The sequence below is a fragment of the Peromyscus leucopus genome, chromosome 9, assembly GCF_004664715.2.
Source record: "Peromyscus leucopus breed LL Stock chromosome 9, UCI_PerLeu_2.1, whole genome shotgun sequence".
NCBI classification, from domain to species: domain Eukaryota; kingdom Metazoa; phylum Chordata; class Mammalia; order Rodentia; family Cricetidae; genus Peromyscus; species Peromyscus leucopus.
In genome coordinates, this window is record NC_051070.1 from 69,379,428 (window position 1) to 69,405,781 (window position 26,354).

The 26,354-nt window shown below is 51.4% G+C and overlaps 2 protein-coding genes across 4 annotated transcripts; both read right to left on the reverse strand.

Moving 5' to 3' along the window:
* Positions 1-6,296: 6,296 nt before the first annotated feature.
* On the reverse strand, positions 6,297-17,146 carry Mmp14 (matrix metallopeptidase 14). The gene is made up of 10 exons (XM_028892193.2): positions 16,612-17,146; positions 12,829-12,977; positions 12,409-12,531; positions 11,761-12,068; positions 10,807-10,968; positions 9,903-10,063; positions 9,583-9,721; positions 9,308-9,458; positions 8,702-8,817; positions 6,297-8,336 (listed from the first exon to the last, which is right to left on the reverse strand). Exons 1-10 carry the CDS (start codon positions 16,717-16,719, stop codon positions 7,999-8,001), a joined length of 1,755 nt encoding a protein of 584 aa, XP_028748026.1. The 5' UTR covers positions 16,720-17,146; the 3' UTR covers positions 6,297-7,998.
* A 2,062-nt stretch (positions 17,147-19,208) lies between these two features.
* Mrpl52 (mitochondrial ribosomal protein L52) lies at positions 19,209-22,090 on the reverse strand. Of its 3 annotated transcripts, none has more exons than XM_028892244.2 (5): positions 21,993-22,081; positions 21,860-21,920; positions 21,704-21,771; positions 20,121-20,185; positions 19,209-19,381 (listed from the first exon to the last, which is right to left on the reverse strand). In XM_028892244.2, exons 1-5 carry the CDS (start codon positions 22,018-22,020, stop codon positions 19,235-19,237), a joined length of 369 nt encoding a protein of 122 aa, XP_028748077.1. In that variant the 5' UTR covers positions 22,021-22,081; the 3' UTR covers positions 19,209-19,234. The 3 variants fall into 3 exon arrangements, with proteins under 3 accessions (XP_028748077.1, XP_028748078.1, XP_028748076.1); XM_028892245.2 differs by having other exon boundaries at positions 21,860-21,917; positions 21,993-22,076; XM_028892243.2 differs by lacking the exon at positions 21,704-21,771 and having other exon boundaries at positions 21,860-21,917; positions 21,993-22,090.
* Positions 22,091-26,354: the final 4,264 nt, after the last annotated feature.

Below are 26,354 nucleotides of genomic sequence, written 5' to 3' on the forward strand. Positions count from 1 at the left end.
GTCTCGGTGGCTGCGAGGCTAAGAACAGCTGTGGGCCCCGTCTGGCCCATAGTCCCACCCCTTTAAGTACAGGTGTCTAGAGAGGAAACAGGGAAATTGGGAGGGAGGTTGGTGGTTTCCTTGACTCCTACCCTGGCTAGGTTCTGGTTCCCCAGGGTCGACTTCCAGTCCTAACATCGAACACAAGGGGGCGATACCACCCTGCAAACCCTGCCCAGTTGGTTTCTGCTGTCGAGGTGGGCGGGCCCCACAGAGTGGGACGGGTGCTCCTCTAGCTCCCTTCCCAGCTTCCCTTCTTGTGGAACTTACACGCAGTTTTGCACAAGGTGGGGATGGGGAGGGTTGGCCTCTGTGGCCCGGGACGGTAAAGTGTAGTGAGACACTTGGAGATGTCTGTCATACAGGTTAGAAGGATGTAGAAAGGGAAACCTTGCTGGCCTTCCAGGACTGGGTAAAGGCTGGGCTGGCTGTAGCACTTGAAGGCTTAAAATCTCCTCAATAGTTGGGCCAACACAGCCTAACTCCCAGACTGAGGACAGGCCGGGGGTAGAGGGCATATATCCTGGAGTGGCAAAGTAGGGTATAAGCTTCTCCCTGGATGTATTTCTTTTTGTAAACTTTTCTTTTTTTCATACTAGGAACCCAACCCAAGAAAGCCCTTCCTTATGCTGGGCAAGGGCTCTACTATTGAGCTACATCCTCAGCTCCATTTATGTATGTATGTATGTATGTATGTATGTATGTATGTATGTATGTATGTATGTATATTGATTTAGATGCAGGAGCTCATGGAATGAGCTCCAGGTCAGATTCTGTCTCTAGGGAACAGAAAAAGGGTAGAATCAGAAGTTCATGGTTATCCTTGGCTATACAAGGAGTAGGAGGCCAGCCTGGGCTGCTTGAGATCCTGTTTAGATAGGTTGGTAGGTAGGTAGGTAGATAAGAATTCTCTGCTATGTCTGAATATACTCACAGAGGCATTATTGTGTCCAAGACGTATCTTCAGGGCAATCACATCCCTGCACAAAACCAGGCACTGAGCAGATGCAGAAAACATTCTGGGGACCGAGCTTGCCCTCTGGCCCACTACTACATGTCACTCACTGGATGCTGAGCGAAGGGGGACTTTGGTCACGAAGGGATCAAAGTGACTGATGCCTGGGGCATGTACGTGAATCTTCTAAGACTTCTGAGGCATCAGTCTTTTTTTGCTTTTTTTTTTTAATACTGAGAAAGGGTTTGCATTAAAAATATATAAAGAGGGCAAATGAGATGGCTCAGCTGATAAGAGCGTTTGCTACGCAAGCCTGGCATCTTGAGTTTGATGCCCAGAACCCATGTAAAGGTGTGCTGTGCATGCATGCCCACCCCCATCATGAGCATGCACACACACCCCCCCCAACACTCATTATTGTATCCTTATATAGCCAAGGATAACCATGAACTTCTGATCCTCTTGCCTCTACCCTTTATTCTGATCCTTTGAGACAGACTCTGACATGAGCTCGTGCGTCTAAATCAATGCATACACTTGTGTGTGTATATGTGTGTGCAGCAGGACAGGCCTGTAATCCCAGCATTTAGAAGGCTGAGGCAAGAAGATCAGGAGTTCTTGGGCCGATTAGGTTTCATAGTGAGAACCTATCTCAACAAAACAAAACAAAAGCATGAATGAGCAAAAAAAAAAAAAAAAAAAAAAAAAAAAAAAAGATGCTCAACCTCATTAGGATTTACAGAAATACAAAGGGAGATGACAGTGAGCTATTGCTCTACCGCATTAAGATGATCAAGCCTGGTGAATCCACATACGATGAAAATACGAAGCTACAAAACTGTGAGGTATTTGTACAGGGAAATTTGATACAGCCATTAAGTGAATTGTAGCAACATGTACCATGAGCAAAGCTGAAAAACAACAGGGAATAAACAAGACCAACCACAGGGGGGCCCATGTAGAGAAACAGGAGAGCCTCAGAGCTGGAGAGATGGCTCAGTGGTTAAGGTTGCTGGCTGTTCTTGAAGAGGACCTGAGTTCAGCCCCTAGAACACACTGGAGGCTCACAATGGTCTGTAACTCCAGTTCCAGGAAATCCCATGCCCTCTTCTGGCCTTCGTGGGAACTACACCCACATGCGGTGGTGCACTTCCACGCAGGCAAGATGCTCATGCACATAAAATAAAAATAAACATTAAAAACCAAGAAAGGCTAGGAAACAGTACAACATTCAAGGACTTGGTACCTCTACAGGAGAGAATTTGGGGAACACACAGGGACCCTTTAAAGATATTGGCTCTCAAAAAAACAAACGAAAAAGATATTGGCTCTGTTTTCTTAAGTGATATAATAGACACATAGTCATTTATTGTTTTTCTCTAACTTGCAAGGAGCCAGTTTTTTTTTCCTCTTTTGGGGCAGCCTGGTCTTGCCCCACTGGACTCCATCCTTCCCGGAGTTAGGGAAGTGCCTGAGATGGGAAATTCAGTAAATGAGTGAGCAGGATATGACCCATGCTGAGGTCCATCTGGTCCCTGAGTCAGCGAGCTACTTCAGGCACTCAGAGGATGCCCTTCCGACATCCACTACAGTGCCTCCTCTTCTGTCTGCGTTCTGCGTCATTTTCTACCCAGGTGTAGCTGTCTGTCTTTAGACAGTGTCCCTTGTAACCCAAGCTGGAACTTCTGGTATTCCTTCTCGCATCTCCAGAATGCTAGGGTTATGGAAGTGTGCCACAACATCTTCGTCTTATGGCGCTGGGATCCAGTTCAGGCTAGGCAAGTCCTCTACCAGTTGAGGTACATCCCCAGCCAGAAATGGGTCTTTGTGAGCTGGAAGTAACTGATCTCTTTTAAGCTGGGATGGCCTCAATGACTGAGGATAATTGGTTGGTGTGTGTGTGTGTGGGGGGTTCCTCTGGCCTCAGCTTGGATGCAGAGGAAGCTGCCCCCTGGGGATGTGATGACAACCCTGGGCTGAAGCATCTAATGGTCCTGCTGTGGACCCCAGGTCTAGTGGCAAGGGAGGACAGAGGGGCTGAGCCTGGCTGGGGAAGGCAGGCTTGGAAGGCACTAAGCCATTGGCGCTGGGCCAGTGTGGAAAGTATGTGTGAGCTCATTGGGAAGCTGGTTTCTGTCCAGTCAGGCCTGCCTGCCTTCCAGGCCCTAGCTGTTTAGCCCCCCCAATGCAGGCTGCCACTGGGTCTCCTCAACTCCCCAAGACAGAGGGGGGAAAAGCAGGAAGTCCGAGGGCTAGGGCTAGGTGTAGAAAACTGGTCTCCTAAAGGAGGTGAACTTGGATTGGAGATGGGTACAAAGGAAGTTCAGGGACTGTGGGACAATAGCCTGAGCTAACGCTGGAGAATTCTGGGGGTTCTGGGAATGGTCGTCATCAATCGGAAGGCTTTGGTGTCCTCCTGGTTTTTGACAGCTGGTAGCACCTTCTTCCTTCAGAACACCTGCTCCTGCCCCTGAGAAGCCAAGTGGTAGGCTGCAAACTGGCTTCCTTTTCTGAGGCACTTCCCCCATACCCCCTCTTGCCCACTCCGGTCGCCTCCACTGGTCTGCTTCCCGGCACCACAAGGAAACACAGATATACTGACGGTTCCCCAGAGCACACTCCCGTGAAGTTACCCAGCTGCGTGGCTCCACGCTGGAAGAGACGCCCAAGAAACCTTGTCAGAATTTGCTTGCCGAGAAAAACAACCCGGTTAGGTTTGGGTTTTGGTTTGGTTTTGCAGGGCTGAGGATCAAACTCAGTACTGCTCAGGTTAGGCAAATGTTCTCCCACTGAGGCACAGGCCTAGTCCCCGATGTGGGGCCTAAATTTGGACTAAAGAACCGTGACCTGCAGGGCTCAGCTTCTTTGTGTGTGAAAGGAGTCTGTGTTAGGGCCTCTGTGTTGCTCTGTACAGTGAGGGCCTCAGCCGTTGCCATTCTCCGGCCTGCAGCAAGGGCAAGGTGGATGCAGAAGGGAAAGACTGCTGGGAAGTCTGTTAGATTGCGGTGGTGTGTGTGTGTGTGTGTGTCTCGAGCGGGGGGGGGGGGGGGGGGGGGGCCGGGGGCGGGGGGGGGGAGGCACTGGGAGAGGGTCAGGGAAGGACCAGCAGGGCTAAGCAGATTGTAGTGGGTGGAGATGCCCCTCTGCCCACGATCTCTCTTTCAGAGGGTGTGGCTTCTCTAAGATCTTCCCTTCCCTGGTCCGCCTGGCTGGCAGCCCAGGAGGCTCTGGACCAGCGGGTGGCAGGATCCCTGGCAAAGGGGAGTGATGAAAAGAGGACCCCCACCTCAGGTGGTGGGGTGTGTTGGTGGGCAAAGTGCTGCCCCTTCTTGGCCTTCGTTCCCACTCCAATATCTTCCTAGACCAGCGTCCCCAAGGCCGCCCAAACCTCCTCACATATTCCACTTGGCTGCCCCAGCTCACAAGAGCTGCTTTCGAATAAAGGAACTTGGAACCATAGAAACTGGGTCAGGCCCAGCAGACAAATGGGCCAGGCCAGTGAAAACAGTGTGCAGGTCCTTGGGAGCCAGAGGGCCCTCGGCTTCCTGTCACCCTATCCCGACATGGTGGCTCACTCAAGTGGGGCCTTACGACCACGAAGGCATCTTTCAAGGTCACTGGGCAACGTCATGGAGCACAGTGGGCAGGTCCAAGCGCATCCTCAGCCTCAGACCCTTCTGCCTCCACCCCGCCGTCCTGTCCGTGCAGAACCAATCGCCCAGCTCATCCCCCTTTGTCTCCAGTTCTGCATTCCCATCTCTCCCCCTTGGCTTCAGAGAGCATCTTGTGATTCCAGAATCCTGGCCAAACAATTTCCTCGTGATGGGGAAACCGCACTCCAACTCTGGGTTCCCCCACCTCTTCCCTCTGGCAGTCCCCCACTCCTGGGCTCTTCCACTGGCTCCAGCTGTGTTTTGCAGAATTCCCTCTGGATAACATCTGTAATTGCCTCCATATGTGGACCACAAAAACACAAAGGGGCCATGAGCTCATCTTTTGAGTTTTTTTTTTTTTTTTTTTTGTCACATGCATGGACTCGACTACCCCTAGATGCCCCTGACTTCCCCCAGGGCCACCTTATCAGTTCCAATTCCTTCTGGTGAGGGTGGGGGTTGGTGCCTAACTTCACTGAGACACACAGACCTGCCAAACAGCTGTTGGCAGGGAAGGCACAGGTGACCATGCCTGGGGTCAGGGTTGCTGGCTGGCAGGAAGGTGGGGTACCCCATCTGCCAAAGCAATCATGCCAACCGCCCTGCAGAGCAGCTGGATAGAGGAGAGGAATGGGTGGGGCCAGGCTCTGAAAGGCAGGCTGTGGAGGACCTGGGCAGGAGCCCAGGGAAGACTGGGCTGAGGCAGGAAGGGAAGGCGGGAGAAGGGGGCCAGCTCTCCTTCAGCTGAGCTGACTCAGCAACTGGGCTGACCCCTCCCTTCAGGCTGGTTTCGGAGGAAGGGAGGGTCAGCAGCCTGGGAACCCTGTCTAGGGCAGCAGTTTCTATGGAAAATGGAAACAAAGCCTTGTTATTCTACCCTTCCAACCTGAGGGTCCTGGGTCTTCTGGGCAACTGAGAAACACTGTTCCGCCAGGAGCAGGACGCAGCTAGTAGATGAGACCATGGGACCACCTCTTTTTTTTTTTTTTTCTTTTCTTTTTCCTTCCTGATCTCCTGATCCAACATCAGAGTCTCAGGCCTGGAAAAACCACCACCTTTTTCTCCTTTTTTTTTCATTTTTAGGCAGAGTCTTACTGTGTAGCCCCAACTGGCCTAGAACTTACTTATGTAGACCAAGCTGGCTTTAACCTCCCAGAACTACGCTTGCCTCTGTCTTCAGCGGGCTGACAGTAAAATGTGCACCACCATACCCAGATTTAGAAGAACATCAGGTCCTCCGGCCTACCACAGAGTTTCAGTCTAATGTGATCATGGGAATGCCCCTGCTGCAGGGACAGATGTAGGAGGAAACTGGAGTGTCTGTGGCCAGATCACACGGCAGAATAATGCAATCTAGGAAGATTTTCCAAATGGCCTCACTTGACCACTTCCTCCTGTCCCTGGCAGCCTTGAGTCTCAAAGGTAGCCTTTTAAGGATTTTTGGGGAAGGAAGCTAAGTTCTGCCAATCACTCCTATAACTTCTAGTGGGGTATGCCTTGCTCCCCGACTCCAGCTCTTAAATCCCACCAGTCCACTAAGAATAAATACTTATGAGAATGCTAAGGCCCCACATTGTGGGAAATGCTGTTTTTGATGTCCGCTCTTCCTAGCCCTGCTTGGCCACATCAAATTCACCCCTACACCAAGCTATAGTCACACAAAGAATGTGAAACACAGTTTATTCTCCGTGGAAAGGTTGAACAAGGTCAAAAATGTCCTTAGAGGGCACTGACCCAGCCCCGCCCTGCAGGTTTCTGGGGTCAGTTGCCTCCGCCCCCCTCCCCCACCCCTCCCCATGCCCCTTGTTAACAAAAAGGAACGATTTGAATGGCATTCATATATAATAATTATAATAAAAATATACATTAAACAAAACAAAAAAAACCCAAACAAGACAGAAATTTAGCTGGGCTTCCAGCACCGTTCACCCCGATTTCCCTATTCCCAACCCCCACCCAGACACTCCTCTCCTCTCACCCCCTCCACAGGGTCTCACTCTCCCAAGTCCCCAGTACCATGACCACTTCAGTGGCTGAAGGAGACTTCCAATGGGTCAGCTGGGTGGGGAAGAGGAAGGGCAGGACACAGGGAACAGGGGCTGAGGAGGGCCTGCATCAAGAAAGGGAGGGGCCCACCCTACCCAGGAGCACCCAGACACCTGCCTCACTAGGGTAGTGAGGCAGACTGAGCAAGGCTAGGCCTAGCGTCCTCCGGCCTCTGTGAGTCCCCAGTCCCTGTACTGTATGTTCTTTTGCCTCCTGTGCTCACTCTTATCCTTCCCTTCCAGAAATCAGTGAGCAAGGGGGCAAAGAGAGACCAGCATGTCCTTAAGACCCTCTCTGAGAGATCCAACAGAATGTGTCCACTCCTGGGTACCACAGTGCCTGCGAGTGCCCTGCAGTCTGCCCAGACTCCCGGGCACACACCGCCACCAGCACACCTCAGTTCCTGTCTCCTCTGGCTGCTATCTTTGGGTGCCAGCCCCAGCTACCTGCGTTTGAACAGCTCTTCTTCTGCTCTGAGCCTCCAGGCTCATCCCCCATGCTCCAGATCCTGCTGCCTTCCCTTGACCTCTCTGCACCCAGGGCCATTTCCCCTGCTTTTAGCTCTTCCAGCCTTGAACTCGACATCCAAGGCTAACCTTCGGGCGGGGCCAGGTTTGCCAAGGGTTTCCTCAGACCCATTTTAGTCCTTAATGGCTCAGGCTCCTTGGAAGTTCTCCAGGCTGGGTTGAATAGAGGCAGATCTTTGTGGAGAGGAACTTGGTTGTCCAAGCCACCAAGACCCTCACTGAGCGAATTTTTTTTTTTTTTTTTAAAGCAAAGTCTTTAGGGTAGCTGAGAAATCTTTCCACCTCCCAACACACACTCTCAGATTCCTGTTAGTCAGAGTGGTAGGAGGCTGCCAACTGGGTACACTTGGTACTTACAGGGCTCGCATGCCCAGAGAGAGCCTCCTGAGGTCAGAGTTCAGAGATTTAAGGTATGTAGTTAGGGGATGGAAAAGAAGCAGATGACCCCCTTTGGCCTTTGCCCGTGAGGCCAGAGGGTCTTGCCTTCAAGTGCAGAGCCCTGAAAACATTCAAATAGGGCCGGACACACACCAAGCTGCGAGGTTCCCTTGGGGGCCGGAGGCCGGAAGGGACTACCTTCCTGCTCAGCCCTCAGGGGGGGACCCACCTATGGATGAAGCAACGCTGGGGTGAGGGTAGGAGGGGCCAGTTAGGGGCTGAGAAGGGAGGCTGGAGGGAGGGAGGGAGCTCAGGGTGGGTGAGAGCAGCCCACCTGCCGCCGCCGCCGCCTTCAGAGGCTGAGTCCTGGTGGGAGAAGCGGGTGGGCCAGCGGTGGGGGTCAGACCTTGTCCAGCAGTGAGCGCTGGCAGTAGAGCAGTCGCTTGGGGGTCCCGTGGCGTCGGAAGAAGAAGACGGCGAGGCCCACGGCCAGCACCAGGAGCAGCAGCAGCACGGGCAGGACCACGGCGGCCGCACTCACAGCTCCGCCGCCCTCCTCGTCCACCTCAATGATGATCACCTCCGTCTCCTCCTCGGTCCCAGTCCCCTCATCCGGTCGGCCCCCCGAGGGGCAGCCCATCCAGTCCCGGAGAGCCGACTTGGGGTAGCCTGGCTCCACTTTCAGCTTCTGGTTGTTGAATTTCCAGTACTTGTTCCCCTTGTAGAAGTAGGTGAAGACTGCGGGGCATCAGGAGGGCGGTGTAAGGCGGCACGAACCAAGGCAGGGGGCAGAGTCCACACGGGCCCCAAAGAGAGCAAAGAAGAAAGCGCGGTTAGCGTGATGGCCTGCTGAGCTCGGCTGCTCTCCCTTCCTCCACATTTGCTTCCTCAAGTGGAAAATGGAGTCTATCACAGCACCAGGTTGGAAGGGTGGGGAGGCCGAGGGTATACACAGGAAAGCCCTTGGCTGGTTCCCGGTGATCGACAAGGACCCCACTGCTATCATCATCAATGTCTCCCAGCAGACGCTCTGTCTTTCTGTTCTGCCCCGGCTCCCCATGCCCACCCTTCTCTGTACACACGGTTTCCCCTGCCCCGCTCACCTTCATCACTGCCCATGAATGACCCTCTGGGAGACTCGGGGATCCCTTCCCAGACTTTGATGTTTTTAGGGTACTCGCTGTCCACTGCTCTGAACTCCTCATTGAAACGGTAGTACCTGGGGGAGGGGAGAGAAAGGGGAGGGCGTGGATCCTGGGCCTGCCCTCAGAGGTTAGCAGACCCATGACGGAGTGCACCAGGAGACAAAGGGTGGCTCTGGACATGGTTGGGGACAGGGGTTTTGAGTAATGAGAGCCTGCAGCTGAAAGAGGCGGAAGGAGGAGGAGGAAGGGACGGTCCAGGCTGTAAGGAGCCACCAGCAGACCTTAATAACAGTGCCTGGTGGCTGGGGTGGAGACACAGTGTTGGGGGCAGGAGGCGTCAAATGACCAGGTCTGAAATGGTGACCCGGTCACATCCCACTCAGGCAGCACTAAGAAAAACTGCCCATTGCTAGGCAACGGAAAGGCTTAGCCAGTTCCAGGGCAACACCTTTCGGGGAAAGTGGGCCTTTCTGCAGAATTTAGGGACAAGGATATGTGGGGTGGCAGTGGTGGTTATTAGTTTCTGAGTGGAGAGGCTTGGAGGTTAAGGGTTGGAGGTCTTACTTATTTCCTCTGAAGAAGTAGGTCTTCCCGTTGGGCATCCAGAAGAGAGCCGCATCAATCTTGTCAGTGGGCAGTCCCCGGCCTAGCTCCTTAAGGTGCTTGGGGTACCCAGGTTCCAGGGAAGCCTCGTCAAACACCCAGTGCTTATCTCCTGGGATACGAGAGAAGCGAAGAACCTGGGTTCAACTCGACTCTGAGGTCTTTGGGACTCCAGCGGAATCCGCTCACCCAAGGAGACCCTCCCAACTTCTCCAGTCTATGAAACGCCTGGTTACCTTTGAAGAAGACAAACTTGCCATCCTTTCTCTCATAGGCAGTATTGATGGACGCAGGCAGGCCCCTCCAGAACTGGCCGATCGGCATTGGATAGCCATCCATCACCTGGTTATTCCTCACCCGCCAGAACCATCGCTCCTAGAAACCCGTCAAGGTGGGGAGAGCCCATCACGTCTTGTCCTTAGTTTTCTTCTTCAGTCCCCAAAGCTCCCCCACTGCGCTCAGGCCCATGGCGTTAGTTGTCGGTCCTTCTACGACTGTTTCCACCCAGCTCCCCTGCGGAGCGTCCTTCTGTCCCCCTTCTTCTCTGCTCTCTCACCTTGAAGACAAACATCTCTCCTCGGAGCATGGCCACGGTGTCAAAGTTCCCATCACAGATGTTAGGCCCATATGTGGGGTTTCTGGGCTTATCGGGGACAGAGGGCCAAGAGGTAGTTCTGGGTTGAGGGGGCATCTTGGTGGGTGACCCTGACTTACTCCCTGAGGAAGAGAACAATAGTGGCACTTCAGACTTCGGGGTAGAGAGGACGGAAGGACAGACACATAAACAGACAGCACCCTTAGAAAGCACGAAGAGGGTGGGGGTGCTCCGGAGATGGCCAGTGGTTAAAGCATACACTGCTCTTGCAGAGGACGTGAGTTTGGTTCCCAGCACTGACAGACAGGTGGCTCACAACCACCTGTAACCCCACTTCTAGGAAGTCAGATGCCTCTGGCCTCTGTGGACACACACACACACACACACACACACACACACACACACACACACACCCTTCTAATAAAAATAAATAAATATTTTTAAAAAGTGTAAACAGGTTTTTGGAGAAGGTTGAAGTAGTTAGCTTGGGTATACTCAAAAGTGGGAGCTATGGAGCTGGAGATATGGCTGACTGATTAGGAGCACTTGTGGTTCCTACAGAGGACCCAAGTTTGGTTCCCAGAACTCACATGGCAGTTTCAGGAGATCTAATGCCCTCTTCTGGCCTCCATGGGCACCAGGCATGTACGTGGTATACACACACACACACACACACTACACACTACACACTACACTTATACCTATACAAAAACTTTTAAAAAGTCGGAGCTGATAGAGGCAGTATGATAGAGGTGGTGTGTAGTGTGTGTACAGACGTCACAGCACTAGGGAGATAAAATGCAGGACAGAGACCAAAAAAGGGGCAAGAGCAGAGACAGGAGCAGGGCGGGGATGGATAACTCGCCATAGAGTTGCTGGATGCCGCGGCGATCATCGTCAGGGAGCACAAAGTTTTCTGTGTCCATCCACTGGTAAAAGGGCGCCATGATGGCAGAGGGATCGTTGGAATGCTCCAGGCCTAGAGCATGGCCCAACTCATGCACAGCTACCAGGAAGACGTCATTCCCTGTTGGGATGGAGATGGTGAGAGGTTGGGTCCCTTCTTAGGCTCCCTGCTTCCCCACCACAGGAAGATCGGATCTTGAGGGTCAGTCTCCTGTTTGGTTCAGAAAGCCCAAAGCCACTCCTCTGGGTGGAATGGGGCGCCCTGGGGCAGGATTCTAATCCCAAGAAAACCCACACTGTGGGGCTCAGTTGCTCCCAGAAACTAGGCATCATCTTTGCCTGGAAAAGTGGGTGGAAAGGAAGCTTTTAAGTCTGTGATTGGAAAGGCAGTCAGGTAGGGACAGCAGACCAAATATACAGCTATAAATAGCTTAAAATATAATTCCTGCTTTCACACGAGGTTTGTGTGACCAGTACTTAGCTGTTTGTTGGTCTTTTTGTTGTTTATTTTGAGACAGTTTTGCTATATAGTCTAGGCAGGCCTCAAACTCACAATCCTCCTGCCTCAGTACTTTTATTTATTTACTTAGTTTTTCGAGACAGGGTTTCTCTGTGTAGCTTTGGTGCCAGTCCTGGATCTCCCTCTGTAGCCCAGGCTGGCCTCAAACTCACAGAGATCCACCTGCCTCTGTCTCCTGAGTGCTGGGATTAAAAGCATGCGCCACCACCGCCCGGCTAGATTTATTTTTTAACTTTATTGACTTATGAGACAGGGTCTCACTACTGTAGCCCTGACTGGCTGCAACTTACTATGTAGACCCGGATGGCTACTACACCCTGCTGGCTTAGATTCTTCTACAGTCAAGCGATTGCACATTCTGCCCAGGGTGGAAGTCAGGGTTCCCTTACTCACCATTCAGGTCATCATTTTGGACAGTCCAGGGCTCAGCAGAATCGAAGTGGGTGTCCCCTCCAATATTGGGGCCTGGGAAGTAGGCATGGGCCAGGAAGCCCCCTTCGCCATCAAAGGGTGTACTGTCGCCGTGGAAACCCTCCGCAAACAAGATCATGATGTCAGCCTGCTTCTCATGACCCTCTCTGATGTAGGCGTAGGGCACTTCCCGGAAGCGCAGTGGCGTGGCACTCTCCCACACTCGGAAGGCCTTCCTGATGGCCTCGAATGTGGCATACTCGCCCACCTTGGGGGTGTAATTCTGGATGCTGACAGGAGGGTAGAAACGGGGAGTGTTGGGATAAAGGAGGTGCCGTTCCCTGCTCTCTCCCAGCACTGACTGAACTGCCCAGCCACCTTGCCAGACCTGCTTCCCCTGCCATGGCGTACTTGATATCTCAGCCCCTAGAACCAAAGGCGTAGGGGTGTTGGCACTAGAGGGCATCCCCCAAATGACGGCGCTTCTCTGCCAGACTGCAGCCATTTTCCTTCCCACTCCCTAAGAATGGAGGAGACTAGCGCAGGCCACCTCTGTCTCTACATTTTACAACTACAGGGAAGGGTAGTGGATGCGAGAAAAAAAACACATCTCTAGGCTGTTGGACTCACCAGAAAGTGATCTCATTATGCTGCCACTTGAGGCCCTGAATGGCATAGCGCTTCCTCCGAACATTGGCCTTGATCTCAGTACCAAACTTATCTGGAACACCACAGCGAGGGCGCCTCATGGCCCTGGGGTGGAAACACTGGGGTCAGAACAGTATATAAAATAAAAAGGCCTTTCAGGGGAGAGACTGAGTGCTACAGTTGACCCCGGGTCCTGGCCTCTGGCCCCAAGGTCAGTGTTGGGTGGGGCTTTGTGTGTGTGTGTGTGTATGTGTGTGTGTCGGCGGTGTAGGGAAAGGGCAGGCAGTGATGTGAACGGGGGTGGGGGAGTGGGGGGGGGGAGGGTTGGGATACTGGCCCAGGGCCAGCATCAAGGGCAGCGTTTCTGGTATTCAGTGTGGTCAGTGGATGTCAGGAACTTACTTCATGGTGTCCGAATCAGCCTTGCCTGTCACTTGCAAACCATAGAACCTTTGCATGGCGGCGATGGCAGCGGAGAGTGACTGGGGGGAGCGCTGTGTGTGGGTACGCAGGTCCCCTGGAGGTAGGTAGCCATACTGCTGCAGCCAGGCCTGTGGGGAGAGGAGTGTGGCTTAGAGCATTTTCCTCTTGGTCCAGGGGGCCCACCTGCCTCTCCACAGCGTCTGGCCGGTGTCCTTGACTTAGTGAGAAATAAGATGGGCTCCCGGCCTGGTTCTGGCAGGAACTCTCAGGCTAACTGTTGACTTGAACCCTATAGCCTAGACCTCAGTGTGGCTTGTCCCCAGGGGTGATGGGGAGCAGACTGCTCTAAGGCTGGAGAGCCATTGGTCCTGACCGGCTATAGTACTCACATAAATGAAAGGACTGATGGACTGAGAGAGTTTTAGGATGCTTTTGGTTTGTGTTTACAAGCATGTGGAGGCCAAAGGTCAATGTCTGGTGTGTTCCGTGGGAGCTGTCCACCTTCTTTTTTCAGACAGTCTCTCACTGGGATCTGTGGCTCACCTATTAGGCCAGGCTGGATGACCAGCAAGCCTCAGGGAACTGCCTGTCTCTGCCTTGAGATTACAAATGTGTGCCACCTTCTCTCTCTCTCCTCTCTCTCTCTCTCTCTCTCTCTCTCTCTCTCTCTCTCTCTCTCTCTCTCTCTCATTGGTACCAGGGTTCAAATTCAGGCCCTCAGGCTTGCAAAGTAAGCATTTTACTAAGCCATTTCCACACCCTAGAGATTTTCTCCAGCACTTTTCTCCTCTGTCAGTCCTTGCAAAGATGGCACGTCCCATTTGAAAATGTCCATGATAGGTAGAGTAGTAGAGTCAGGGTGAGGGATTCTGAACAGGGTGAGGGAGTTCCTGGAACTGAGGTGCCACACTTCGAGAACCTCTCACAGCAGAAATCTTTTTAAGGAGTCAGGGTGGAGGCTGGATGCTGATGGAGAAGCCATGACCCTAAATAAATACGCTATGACCTAGTGATCTAGGCTCAGAAAGCCAAGCAAGCCATGTTATGTATGGCTTCTTTTATAGGGAGACATGACCCAGACAGCAAGTTCAGAGGGAGCTTCACGTTGCCTAGAATGGGCATTTGGAGGGGAAAAGGGCAAAAGCTGCCTCGGGTCCTGCATCTCCTGCCCACGGTTATTAGGATGGATTTATCTCCACATGTTGCTCCCCCTTCAGGCCTAGGCATGGGTGGCAGAGCAGTGCTCTTTTGTGGGGTCTGGGGGTGATTCAGGAGCAGCTGACTTAGGACCTGAGCCCAACAGGGGCAGGAATTGCAACATCGTTCCAGGAAGCGATTCCCCTCAAGGCTGACGTGAGTGAGGGCCTGAGCTGTAAACAACCCAGCCTTTCCCCCAGCCAATAAGCCTGGCCAAACAACCCTAGCATCACCTGTTTCTCAAAACCCTCCTCAAGGGCCCCGGTGAGTTTAACCTCTTGTGTGTCAGAGGGGCCTCGCAGGGTGCGAACGTCCAGAGCCGTTCCCTCGGATCGGAAGGCTTGCCCTGACCTGTGCTGGCTGATGCCACACTGCCAGTGCCCTCCAGAGGCCTGCTGTGGCGTGTGCCGAGTATGCAGGGAACTCCCTTTGCTCCACGCCTCACCTGTAGGCCCTGACCCCTGCCGGGGTAACAGCTGCTCCAGGGCTGAGGGAAGGGTAGGAGTGGCCCGCCCCTCCCCCACAGCTGGAAGTTAGGAGGAGCAAAGGTTCTCTTAGCCAAAGAGAAGGCAAGCTTCTGGAGGAGGATGGAGAAGGGAGGCCGGCGGGTGGAAAAGCATCACAGCTCTGGGTAAATCCCTTTACCAGCCTTTCAAGAGATAGGCAGGTCTAAATAAGGAGACTCATAAACCCTGCCCTGTACCCCGTGGAGAAAAATGGATGCTTTGTCAAGGAAAAGGGACTCCCCGGAAGAGTATCACAAAAGCCAAGAAAGAAAGTGTCCCCATCATTTTCCTTTCCCGGACTGGGCATGTTTCATTCTCCATCTCACAGAGCCAGGCTCTGAGCAAAGCCTGAACCACAGACTCTGAGACTGGAACCGCAGGAGAGGACTCTGGTGTCTGCGGCTGAGTGGGGGGAAGGGTGAAGCACCAGACACACTGTCCTGGAGCTGGTGTGGAGCCGCGGAGGCCTGGTGAAAGGGACCTCGCTGCCTGAGGCCTGGAGAAGAGACCTGGAGACGTTGGGTGGCAGGACCCAGTAGGCTGGCATTGTCTTGATCAATAAGGGCAGGGTATATTCCCTAGGAGAAAGTCGAGGCGGCCGGGAGGGTGGGGGCTCTCCAGCTCACCATCAAGCCTTGGATTCTAGCCTCTTCTGGGTCTGCCCCGCCCTCCCTCGGCTTCCCACCCTACTGTGTTCCAGAAGCAAATGGTGGTTCTGGCTCTGGGACGACCATGACCCACTTAGGGCAGAGCCAGGGCTGCTGGCCCTCCCCTAGGGGACCTAGTGGAGGCTGGGGAGGGGAAAAAGAAGTTGGCAGTGGGCAGTCTTCCAGAGGTTCCTTTTGTTAGGCACTCTCTCTTTGGGGCTAAGACGGGAGCTTCAGGCTTGGGAAAGTCACCTCCTCTTTGACAACTGGGTTCGGTCTCCAGTCTCAGGGAGGATTTTACTCTTTCTAGTCTCTATGGACAAGTGTGGCTCCGCTCCTAGGAGCCCCAGGTCTCTTCGGGGGCACAGGCTGCGTGTGCCCCGGAGACGTTACCTCGGAGGGTGTGATCCGGCCTGGGCCTGGGACTAGAGCAGAGGGAGTCAAATCCAGACGTATCCTGCACTTTGGGCCCTTCCCAGCCCTTCCCCACCACACCCAGGTCCTCACCAGGATGAGTGGGTTGGGTGGCCCAAAATAAGAAGCTGATTAAATCCATCTCCCCACCTTCACCCCAAAATAAGAGAAGGAGGGAAAACTTCCTCAGACTACTCCCACGCAGCTTCCTTCAGGACCGGGGTGGGCTATGGTCTTGGGAGGGTTGGGGGTGGGGGCGACCAAGTCAGTTGGGACGCTTGAGGGTGACCCAGGCCGGCCCTCAACTCACTCGCCGCCGAGCAACTCCCCCCCCCCCCAGTCTCTCAGTAATTAACGCAGAAAAACAATTAGCAACAAAAAGCGCACCCCACCCCCCGCCCCCGAAGGCGCCGGTTGGGGTGAGGACGCGTGGAGGCGGTGGCCAGGCTGCGCCCCGAGGCTCACAAGAAGAGCTTTGTGTGCGCGGAAGTTCGGCCCGCCGTGATCCTCGACGCCAGGGCCCGAGGCCCGCACCGAGGGCGGTCCAGGGTTGGCGGGTAGCGCCCGGCCGCCCCCGACGCCCCACTTGGTACAGATGCGCCCGTGCGGGGCACCTGAGCGCTGCCAAACGGATGGAACAGCTCGCGTGTGACACCGGCCCGGACGGCGCGGGGTCGGAGCGGAGTCCAGTGTTTACGAGGCTCCTGCCTGGTGCCAGTGTGCGCGCAGAGCCCGGGAGAGCGAGGCCCAGGCCCCGCTGCAAAGTTCTTCCAGGGAAGGGGGGAATGGGAAAGAGGCGGCGGCGGCGGCGGGGGTTTGTGGGAGGCAGGCAAAAGTTGGATCGACTTGCAAGTTTGCAGATCGGGAGGGAAAAGAAAGGCCGGAGCAGCAGAACCCCCCCAGAGCCCTGCTCTCAGCGGGGGCTGTCCCCTTGGAGACCCCCGGGCTCGCTTACCCGGCGGGCGCAACTCCGGGAAGGGCCGGAGGAGCTCACTTACTTCGGGGCTGAAGTTGCTGCCTTGGGCCCAGCCGAGGGAGGCGAGCGCGGTGCCGAGTGTGAGCAGGGGGAGCAGGAGGCTGCGGGAGGGTCGAGGGGCGGGAGACATGGTCCGCGGCGTCGGGGCGCCGGGCGGTGCGGGCTCCGCGGCGGGGCCCACGCCCTGGGGTCGCGCCGCCGCTCTCCTTGGGCGCCTTTGTCTTCTGAAGGCACGGAACTTGGATTCCTAGAGCGCAGGCGGCTTGGAGGTGACGGGATGGCTCCTGAAAGTGCCTGTTTGCTCTTCTCTTTTCCGTTTTTTGATCTTTCTTCTGCTTAGTCGGCGAACTGGGTTGGAAGCCCTCTCTGCTCTCTCCTTTGGTCCCTCCCTTCTCCCACAGCCTCTCCTCCGCCCCCGCCCCAATGCCCTCCTTTCCTGGTGGGGACGTGGTTGTTTCAGCCTGAATCCAATTACAGCCAAGAGCAGGCAGGAGAGAAGGGGGAAAAAAGTTGTCTTTCTGTGGTGCAGGCTGCCATCTGCAGGGGTTGAGGCCACCGCCAACAACTAACTGGGAGCCTGGGTGTCCCGGGGGACGGGATGCGGAAGACTTTCTCTTCCTAAGCATTTTTTGGGTGGCCTGATTCCCGTAGTATTCAGCATGTCTCACTTCAGAGTGTTAAGTACTGGGAGGCCTGATGGCTAGGGATGGTGGTGACATGGAGTTTTCAACGCTTGTGAGGAAGGGGCATTTACTAACAAGGAGGAATTGTGTGCTGATCTGTGGACAGCCTGCTCCTCCTGCCTCAAACTTACATTGTAACAAAAACCATTGTCTAACAACAATCACAATTACTTTGAATTTGGGGGTCCGCCCCTTTATTAATGGCTTTTGCAATCTAGCTGTTCCATTAAGTGTGAACTGCCAGAATAGGAAAAGGGTTCAAGGTCCCAGAACTGGGGAAAGCCAAATAAAAGTCTGATTGGAATTGTTGGAGGAGGAAGGGTTGGAGGTTAGGATTCTGGAGTTTTGTTAAGTCTTTACACTGGAGACAGTTCCCTAGAGCCCAGCTTCCGCGATGGCTGGGCTCTGAGAACAAAAGGAGAGGTATGCAGGGAAGGGGAGGACAGGCTGAAGCTGGCAGTGAGAAAGGGAGAGAGATAAGAGGTTGAGAACTAGATCTGGAAAGACACCAAGCAGAGGGACAGAGGCAGGAAAAGTGTGGGAGACAGAAAACCCGACCATCAGCGAAATGTAAGCTCCAAGAATTGCCTTTGGTCAGCGAGAGGAAGGAGGTAGTGGGGAGAGGAAGGGAGGGAGAGCTAGCGAAGGGAAGCAGGAAAGCAGGGGGTAGAAAGAAGGTCAGGTAGGAAGCTCCAGAAATCCACAACTACCAACCAGGGTTGTGGTGGGAAGATGCAAGGCCAACATTCAGTGCTGGACCGGGAACAAAGGTCCTTGCCTTCAGAATCCAGGGGAGGGCTCATGATCAATAAAATGAATGGTTGCCAGGTCATGGGCAGTTTCCAAGGGGTGGACAGTGGGTATTAGTGCCACAGTGGCATTGTGTAGGGGTGAGTAAGTACAGACCCCTCTTCAACTAACCTCTAGAATTCAGTCAGAACATAAGTCCTTCAGCGGGAAACTAATCACACAAGTTTAATTCTATGTCAGCTTTCCAGAGTGAGTGTCTCCTGGACCATGTATTCGGGACACAGGCCAGCCAGAGCTATATAGAGACCCTTTCTCAGAAAGAAAAAAGGACCTCCAATGGGAAGCCCTTTTTGAAATCCACAGAAAATTCCCTCTTTATTTTATGTGCATTGGTGTTTGGCCATGGGTGTTGGGTCCCCTGAAACTGAAGTTATAGTTGTGAGCTGACATGTGGGTGCTAGGAATTGAACCCGGGTCCTCTGGAAGAGCAGTCAGTGCTCTTAACTGATGAGCCATCTCTCTGCCCTCTGGGAAGCCCTTTTCATCAAAACATTTATTGAGTGCCAACTGCACATAACTGAGCTGATTATGGTTATGAGCTGAGATGTGACTCAAGTACCTTGGTTAAGAACAGGTAAACTGGTGCTGCCCCTTTTCGTCCTTCACAGAGCAGCTGCTACTCTTAACTGGGTCGGCCTTATGGCCAATATGGGAAAGGATTAAAATCTCAGAGCAAGGCTGGCCTCGGTGGCTCACGCCTTTCATTCCAGCACTTAGGAGGCAGAGGCAGGCGGATCTCTGTGAGGCTGAGGCCAGCCTGGTATACAGAGTGAGTTCCAGGACAGCTTGGGCTGTTACAGAGAGAAACCTTGTCTCAAAACACCAAAAAAGGAAAAAGAAAGAAGGAAATCCCTGAGCAAGGCTAAGTGGTAGGGTGGTGGCATGCTTAGCTTCTACAGAGCTCTGGGTTTGTTCTCTAGCACCAGGGGCAAAATAACAGCCCCAGTGAGATCTGGCCGGACTGGAGTGGAGTGAGCACCGAGGGCTCTGGGCCAGGCCTCCCAGCAGTGATTGTCAGTTCCTCTTGGTGCTTGAGGTCCTCTACTGTCAATACAAATGGCGGGAAAAACGGCTTCGTTCTGCATGGGATAAAGCATTCAGGCCACAGAAAAGAAAGCCAGAGTCTGGGAAAGCGGGAATGGAGCTGTTTTTTTATTGATGTGGAAGTGGGCTTCTCAGTGAAATCCCTTTGGGTTTAAGACCATTTTCCTGCTTCCTTTCTTCCTCCAGCTTCTGTTGCTTCAGCTTCCAGGCCTGTAATCCAGCATCCATTTCCTGTGTCAGCAGTACAACTCGCCTCTGAAACAGACAGGAAAAGAAAAAATAACATCTGGGGCTCAAGTGTGCCATGGAGCAGATATCCTCTGTCCCCAGAAGCCAGAGGTTTTCAGCTGGATATTGATGCTGCAGACTGGACAGAAGGGAGGTGACAATGTGAAGGGGAATGTCTGCCCTACTGGAGTCTTCCCTTCTCACAGTGCCAGTAAAACATTTGGCTTGGGCAGGCAGGGTGGTACATCCTTTGATCCTAGCACTCAGGGGGCAAAGGCAGGCCCATCTCTTGTGAGTTTGAGGCCAGCCTGGGCTATATACCTTGCCTAAATAAATAAATAAATGGCTGTCACACTGGAGATACAGCCGCTGCTGGTGTACTTGTCTAGCAGGCAGGAAGCCCTGGATTTGATCCCAAGCATTGCCAAACAGGCAGGTGTAACCCAACTTAAAACAAACTATAATTTATGGTGCTGGAGAGATGGCTCAGTGGCTAAGAGTACTTTCTGCTCTTGCTGGGACCCAGGTTCAACTCCCAGCACCCACAGGGCAGCTCACAACCATCTGTAATTCCAGTTCCAGGGGATCTGACACCCTCCTTTGACTTCTATAGGCACCAGGCACACATGTGGTGAACACACATTCAGAGGCAAAGCACATACGTATAAAATAAGAGTTAATCTTAAAGGAAACAAAGATAAATGATGATTTAAATGTTCCTCCTCCAATTGTAAGCATAGGCCTTGCTGGAGTTCCAGCCACTTACTGCAAGCTTTTCCCTTTGAGCTTTTCTTCGAAGCTGGCCTTTCATTGGGGGAGCAGGGCGGCCATCTACAGATAGAGGTGAGAAAAAGGCCAGGGTTAAAATGTGGTCTGGCCATCTCGTCCAAACATTGTGATATCATGGGAAGTAGAGAAGAGTCAGTCTTTAGGTCCCCCTCTTCCAGTTCACATTCACCAGAGCTGGAGTGGGGACTAGCATGTGTGAGGCCCTAGGTTCAAATCCCAGCACTGCCCATCAAAAATAATACTGAAGAGGAAACCAGTTCACAATCGCTCTAGCTAAATTTTTTTTAAATTCATCTAGCATCTTGAGTGGTGCAGTACGACAGAATCATGAAAATCAGTTCCAAGGCACTTCCTATTATTTCATTTAGCCATGCCATTAACATGGAATTAGGGTCATCTGCAGTGCTGAATTCAGCGTTTCATCTGCAGAAACCCTTCACTCAATGTGAGGCTTTGCTGAACTTCATCTCACTGTATAATGAAATGTATGTGGTTTGGTTTTTTTGTTTTTTTTTTGGTTTTGTTGTTGTTTTTTGAGACAAGGGTTTCTCTGTGTATCCCTGGCTGTCCTGGAATTTGCTCTGTAGACCATGGTGGCCTCGAACTCAGAGATCTGCCTGCCTCTGCCTCTGGAGCGCGGGGACTAAAGGTATGCACCACCACCACCCAGCTCACTTTTCATTTTTGAGGCAGGTTCTCATGAGGTAGCCAAGGCTGTTCCCTAGCTCTCAATCCTTCTGCTTCTGCCTCCTGATCACAGGCATGTGATCTTCTTCATTTTATGTTTTTTTTTTTTTTTAATGTTTTATTTTTATGTGAATGGGTGTTTTGCTTGCACTGTGTGGGTGCCTGGTGCAGGTGGAAGTGAGAAGATGGCGTGGATTCCCTGGAACTAGAGTTACAAGCAGTTGTGAGCCACTGTGTGGGTGTTGGGACTAGAATCCAAGTTCCTGAAGAAGAGTCAGTGCACCGAGGCCCCTCTCCAGCCCCATAATCTTTTTTTTTTTTTTTTTTTTTTTTTTTTTAAAGAGAAAAAAAGACTTCTCTGAATTGAGTCTAGTCTGCCATCCTCAGTGTTTCCTGCAGCGGCTTTCCAAAGAATTCCTTGTATACGTGGAGTCAAGTTCTAAAAATACACTCATCACACATGCCCCCTTCTGAAAAGATAAAAGTCACCACGAACCCTTCCAGTCCCAGGACGGCCCAAGTTAGAATTATATCTACAAGCCATGATCCCCTAACAGCTCACCTTCCTTAAGCCAATTTACTATTTATTTATTTATACACAGGGTCTCCCTCTGTAGTTCAGGATAACCTGGGACTCCGTACGTAGCACATACGTGCACTGCCCACACAGCAACCCCTCTGCTCCAGCTCCCCAAAGCTAAGATTTCAGGTGTGAGCTACCACACCCAGCTCTGTAGTCAGACAAAATTAGAGCTCCTTTCCGTAAAACTCTCCTAAGTAAAAGGTTCGATATTTCCCCAGACACGCCCCCAGTCCCCACCAGGGGTGGTCTCCCAGAGGAAAAAGGGAAAAAACCCTGACATCAACGCTCACCGGCGAAAGACCAGTCAGGAAGCTCCGTGAGGGGCCCATAGCCGGAAGGGTTGGCAGCCAGTCCCTGCCTGGGTGGGGAAAGAGTGGGATGAGGGCTCGGCCGGCTTCCAGGTCCCGCCGCACCCCCGCCCGCCCCCGCCCCCGCCCGGCACTCACTGCAGTCGCCACCGGCTGCCGGCCCGAGCCGCCGCACTGCAGTGCAACCTCCGGACACCTACTGGAAGAGCAGGGGAGTGAGAGGGCAGCCCACCCAGCGGCTCCCGGGCCCCCCAACCCCACCGTCACTCACGGGACAGCCAAATCCCCAACGCAGCCATGCCGCAGCCAAGGGGCCGGAAGTGGGCGTGGCCCCCGGCGGCCACGCGCGACGCTGCCGGGAAAACCGGAAGCCGACATCTTGAGTGTGGTTCTCAGCCCCGGGCCCCGCCATCTCGGGTCCGCGTACGGAAGGGAGGGCTCGCTGCGGGCTGGGTGTTTGGGGGCGGGAGGAACCTTGTCCTGCGTGCGTCCCGCGTCGTCCGAGGCGGTCGGGATACCTGTGGCGGCGTCATGCGCAGCTGTTTCCTTTCGTGGGCGGTCGCCAGGCTTGGGAATTTGGGGATACCGCAGAAGAGTAGCATCCAACGAACCTCGTTGGTGCGGCTTTCTGCAGGACTTTTAACATTTGTCTGCTAATTAAGACACGATCAAGGTTAGAACCAATCAGGAAAATTTGGCTCTCGTCCAAGAGAACTGAGGAAGTAATGAGTGGGTTTAGGAAATTGTAAAGGTAGCTAAAAGAGTTCAGATACAGCGTTGGGTTTAGAGAAGACATGGCCACAGACATGACTAATACGATAGCCGAGTGCTGGGGAGGGAAAGTGTATGCTATTTGTGGGAATATTTATGGAAATACAGCACAGAGGACACTGTTAAACACTTTTTTTGAGGAAGTTGTACGGGTGCTAAAAGTTATTTCTTTTTTTGAGACAAGGTCTTGGAATTTAGTATGTAGACCAGGCTGGCCTTGAACTCATAGAGATTACCCTGCCTCTGCCTCCTGAATATTGGACATAAGGCAGCAGCTCTGATCGCTTTTTTTTTTTTTTTTTTTTGGTTTTTCGAGACAGGGTTTCTCTGTGTAGCCCTGGCTGTCCTTGAACTGGTGCTGTAGACCAAGCTGGCCTTGAACTCATAGAGATCCACTTGCCTCTGCCTCACCATTCCTCTAGAGCCTCCACGACACATTCTCATGAGTTAATTGTGTTGTACCTGTGTCTCGAAACCCCCAGAGACCACCAAGGAGCGGATGCAAGCACACAAGGGTCTTTTTATTGCTGGGTTCGAACCTGGGCTGCCACGGGCAGATAGAGGGAAATGCAGCAGTCTGGGCTCGGGTTGGAGGGTTTTTAAGGGGGAACAAAAAACCACAAGCCGGGAATTACATGCCTTGGTGGTTTTTGGGATTGGGTAGAAGGGATATGGGGCAAGGTGATTTTTTGAAACTATTGGTCTAGACTTTTGGTGCAAAACCACATTTGAAACTGTTGGGTTAGACTTTTGGCTTGAAACTATAACCTGCTGACATGATATCTGGATATCTGCAAGGGCCATAAACTGCTGACAGGATGTCTGCAGGAGCATCTGGATCTTGTTAAACTTTACTGCTCTGTTTCTTAATTGGCTGCTTCTAGGGTATCTGTTCGAGTTGTCATAGCACATTCCCGAGGTTCTTCCTGGAACTGAGTCCGGCCCTCGGTCACCAGGTGGTCTAAGATGGTCTGTAAAGTCAAGTCTAGGCCTTCATAATTGCCTTCACAAGTATACTTTGAGTGGTCCAAACCAGAAAACTGAATTCTGAAGTACTCCAAAATCAAACTTGTTGAATCCAAATAGGATGCTACAATGGAAAATTCCACACCTGGAGTCATGAAGGAGTTTTAGTCAAAAACAAGGTGCACTACGGTTTGGTAATGGTGCCGGTGGTGGAGTACTTGCCTAGCATGCTCAGACTTTGGGTTCATCTCCAGCATACACAAAAATAACATGCAGCAGCCAGGCGGTGGTGCATGCCTTAACCCCCAGCACTCAAGAGGAAGAGGCAGGCAGATCTCTGTGTACGCATCCACACACAGACACATACGTATATATAGCATGAATTCTAATTGGTCTTAATAATAAAAACCCAGAGTCAGATATAGGGGTAAATGCTGAAAGATCAGAGAAGTAAAGAAGCTAGCCAAAGTCACCTCTTACTTCCATGATGACTCAGACCAAAAAGAATGAGCTTCTCTCTCTGCCCAGCCATATCACTTCCTGTCTGTCTGTACAGACCTCCAGGCCTTTATGGTTAGCTAATGGCTAGCTCCATCCTCTGATCTTCAGGCAAGCTTTATTTGTTACAGCACAAAATATCATCACATTTCCCCCTTTTTGTCTAAAATAAAAAGGGTTATAACTAATATAAGAAAAACTATATACAGTAAGTACAATAACTATAATATATACAGGCAATAAATACATCAACAATCTCTAGTTCATTAACAATTGACAAATTCAGAGAAAATACTCCATTATCTATCCTATCTTGGTGAGTCCAAAAGGTTGTACCTAATTCACTTTCTTATTCTAACTTGCATTGCCAAACTATCTCTTAATATCTCTAAACCCTATGCACTTTACGCCTCTAGTGTACTTCTTTTCTGAATCTGGTAACAAGAAAAACTATAACTATAACTATAAAGGCTTCAACTCCATCAGAGACCCGAGAAAGAAAGAATACTACCTGAGTAAGCAGGAAGTGCAAACAAGGGACTTCTAAAAAATGTGAGAAATGACAGAAACAGCTGGCTGCCTGGACAGTCACCCAAGGTTCCTCTTCAACATTGGGGCATCCATCTTTGGCCTACCAGTCTAGCATATCTGACAGACTTTTCTGTGAAGCAGGATATTCTGAAGGGCTGTCCTACCTAGTCTTGGCAAAGTTTGGCAGTCACTTTCTTTTGTGTCTGGCTTGTCCATTTTGGACAGCATACTGTTGGCAGTTGAGGCAAGGACACTTTCTTGCCTAGTGGCTAATTTTTGCCACAAAGAAAGTAAACTCCATATGGAGTTTCTTAAATGCCGATCATCTCTGATGTAGATTGGTGCTGCCAGGAGAAGACATGTCTCATTGTCACACACAAAAACACAAAAGAACCTATGTTATTGAAACATCTTAAATGGCCAGGCGGTGGTGGCGCATGCCTTTAATCCCAACACTCAGGAGGCAGAGCCAGGCAGATCTCTGTGAGTTTGAGGCCAGTCTAGTCTACAGAGTGAGATCCAGGACAGGTACCAAAACAACACAGAGAAACCCTGTCTCAAAAAAACCAGAGGGGGGAAAATCTTAAATGCTATATTCTGTAGATCTCTGAAGTGTTTGAAGACAACCTATCTCAAATATATGTTTGACCTTGAATATGACTACAAATTTGATTGTAATAGGTGACTAACTACTAACCTGTATTTCTTTATTTTCCCAAGTAGTTTGTAATAATAACCTTCAAGTACTAGAAATTTCCATTACATTGTTAAATGAGATCTATAGGTATATACTTTGAACAAGAGTAGAAATGCATATACAGAATGTTCTAACTGCATGCCAGAAGAGGGCACCAGACTTCATTACAGATGGTTGTGAGCCACCATATGGTTACTGGGAATTGAACTCAGGAACCCTGGAAGAACAGCCAGTGCTCTTAACCTCTGAGCCATCTCTCCAGCCCAGCTTTTTTTTTTTTTTTTTAACCATTACCAATAACAACTTGTAACCAACCACCCTAAATAATGATAAATATCCATAACCCATTGAAAGACCAAAACTACCCACCCCACCTCTTGAAAATAAAGGCATCATTTTTTTTTTAAAGATTTATTTATTTATTATGTATACAGTGTTCTGTCTGCATGTATGCCTGCTGGCCAGAAGAGGGTGCCAGATCTCATTACAGATGGTATGAACCACCATGTGGTTGCTAGGAATTGAACTCAGGACCTTTGGAAGAGCAGACAGTGCCCTTAACCACTGAGCCATATCTCCAGCCCAGGTGTTGTGTTTTTAAAAGTACTTCTTGCTGTCTGGGGGAAATGGCATCTTTAGGGGATCCTGAAAGGAAAAATTTGGGTTAATTGTCAAGTCCTGGGAGAGGTAGCTGTATCATTTGTTGTCCAGTCTCTGCATAATTCATTTTCTAGAATTAGTTAGTACTCTATATGACCATTAATATCACGACAAAAAGTATATATATATATCTTATAAACTTTGAGATAATAGTAATACCTTAGGAAAAGTTTTAAAGAGTCAAAATAAAACCAAAGGACTCTGAGATTAGTATCAAAAGAATCATCCCTTGATTTTGGTTTTTCTTCTGTCCCATATCAGGTGGGCTTTCTGACATGAGACAGAGATTTTAGATTTTACTTTAACAAGCACATTTGGGTTTAGAGAAGAGAAGAGAGCCACACTCCAACTCCAAAGCCAGCTTTAATTTTTAATCAGACTGGGACTACAAAAAGACCATTTGCATCATGTGTCTGTGGACAACAGCAGAAACAAAACATTTGGGAAGATTTATGAAATTTTATCCTGTTGAAAATGTGATATATCAATAAACCAATTTACTCTTGGGAA

Coding starts and splice junctions, on each gene's coding strand:
- Mrpl52 (XM_028892244.2), bottom strand. CDS start 22,020: ATGGCTGCGTTGGGGATTTGGCTGTCCC. Junction 21,921..21,992: donor GTTGGGGATTTGGCTGTCCC/GTGAGTGACGGT, acceptor CTGCTCTTCCAG/TAGGTGTCCGGAGGTTGCAC. Junction 19,382..20,120: donor CTCAAAGGGAAAAGCTTGCA/GTAAGTGGCTGG, acceptor TGTCTGTTTCAG/AGGCGAGTTGTACTGCTGAC.
- Mmp14 (XM_028892193.2), bottom strand. CDS start 16,719: ATGTCTCCCGCCCCTCGACCCTCCCGCAGCCTCCTGCTCCCCCTGCTC. Junction 10,969..11,760: donor CCAAAATGATGACCTGAATG/GTGAGTAAGGGA, acceptor CCATCCCAACAG/GGAATGACGTCTTCCTGGTA. Junction 10,064..10,806: donor CGGCATCCAGCAACTCTATG/GCGAGTTATCCA, acceptor TCTCTTCCTCAG/GGAGTAAGTCAGGGTCACCC.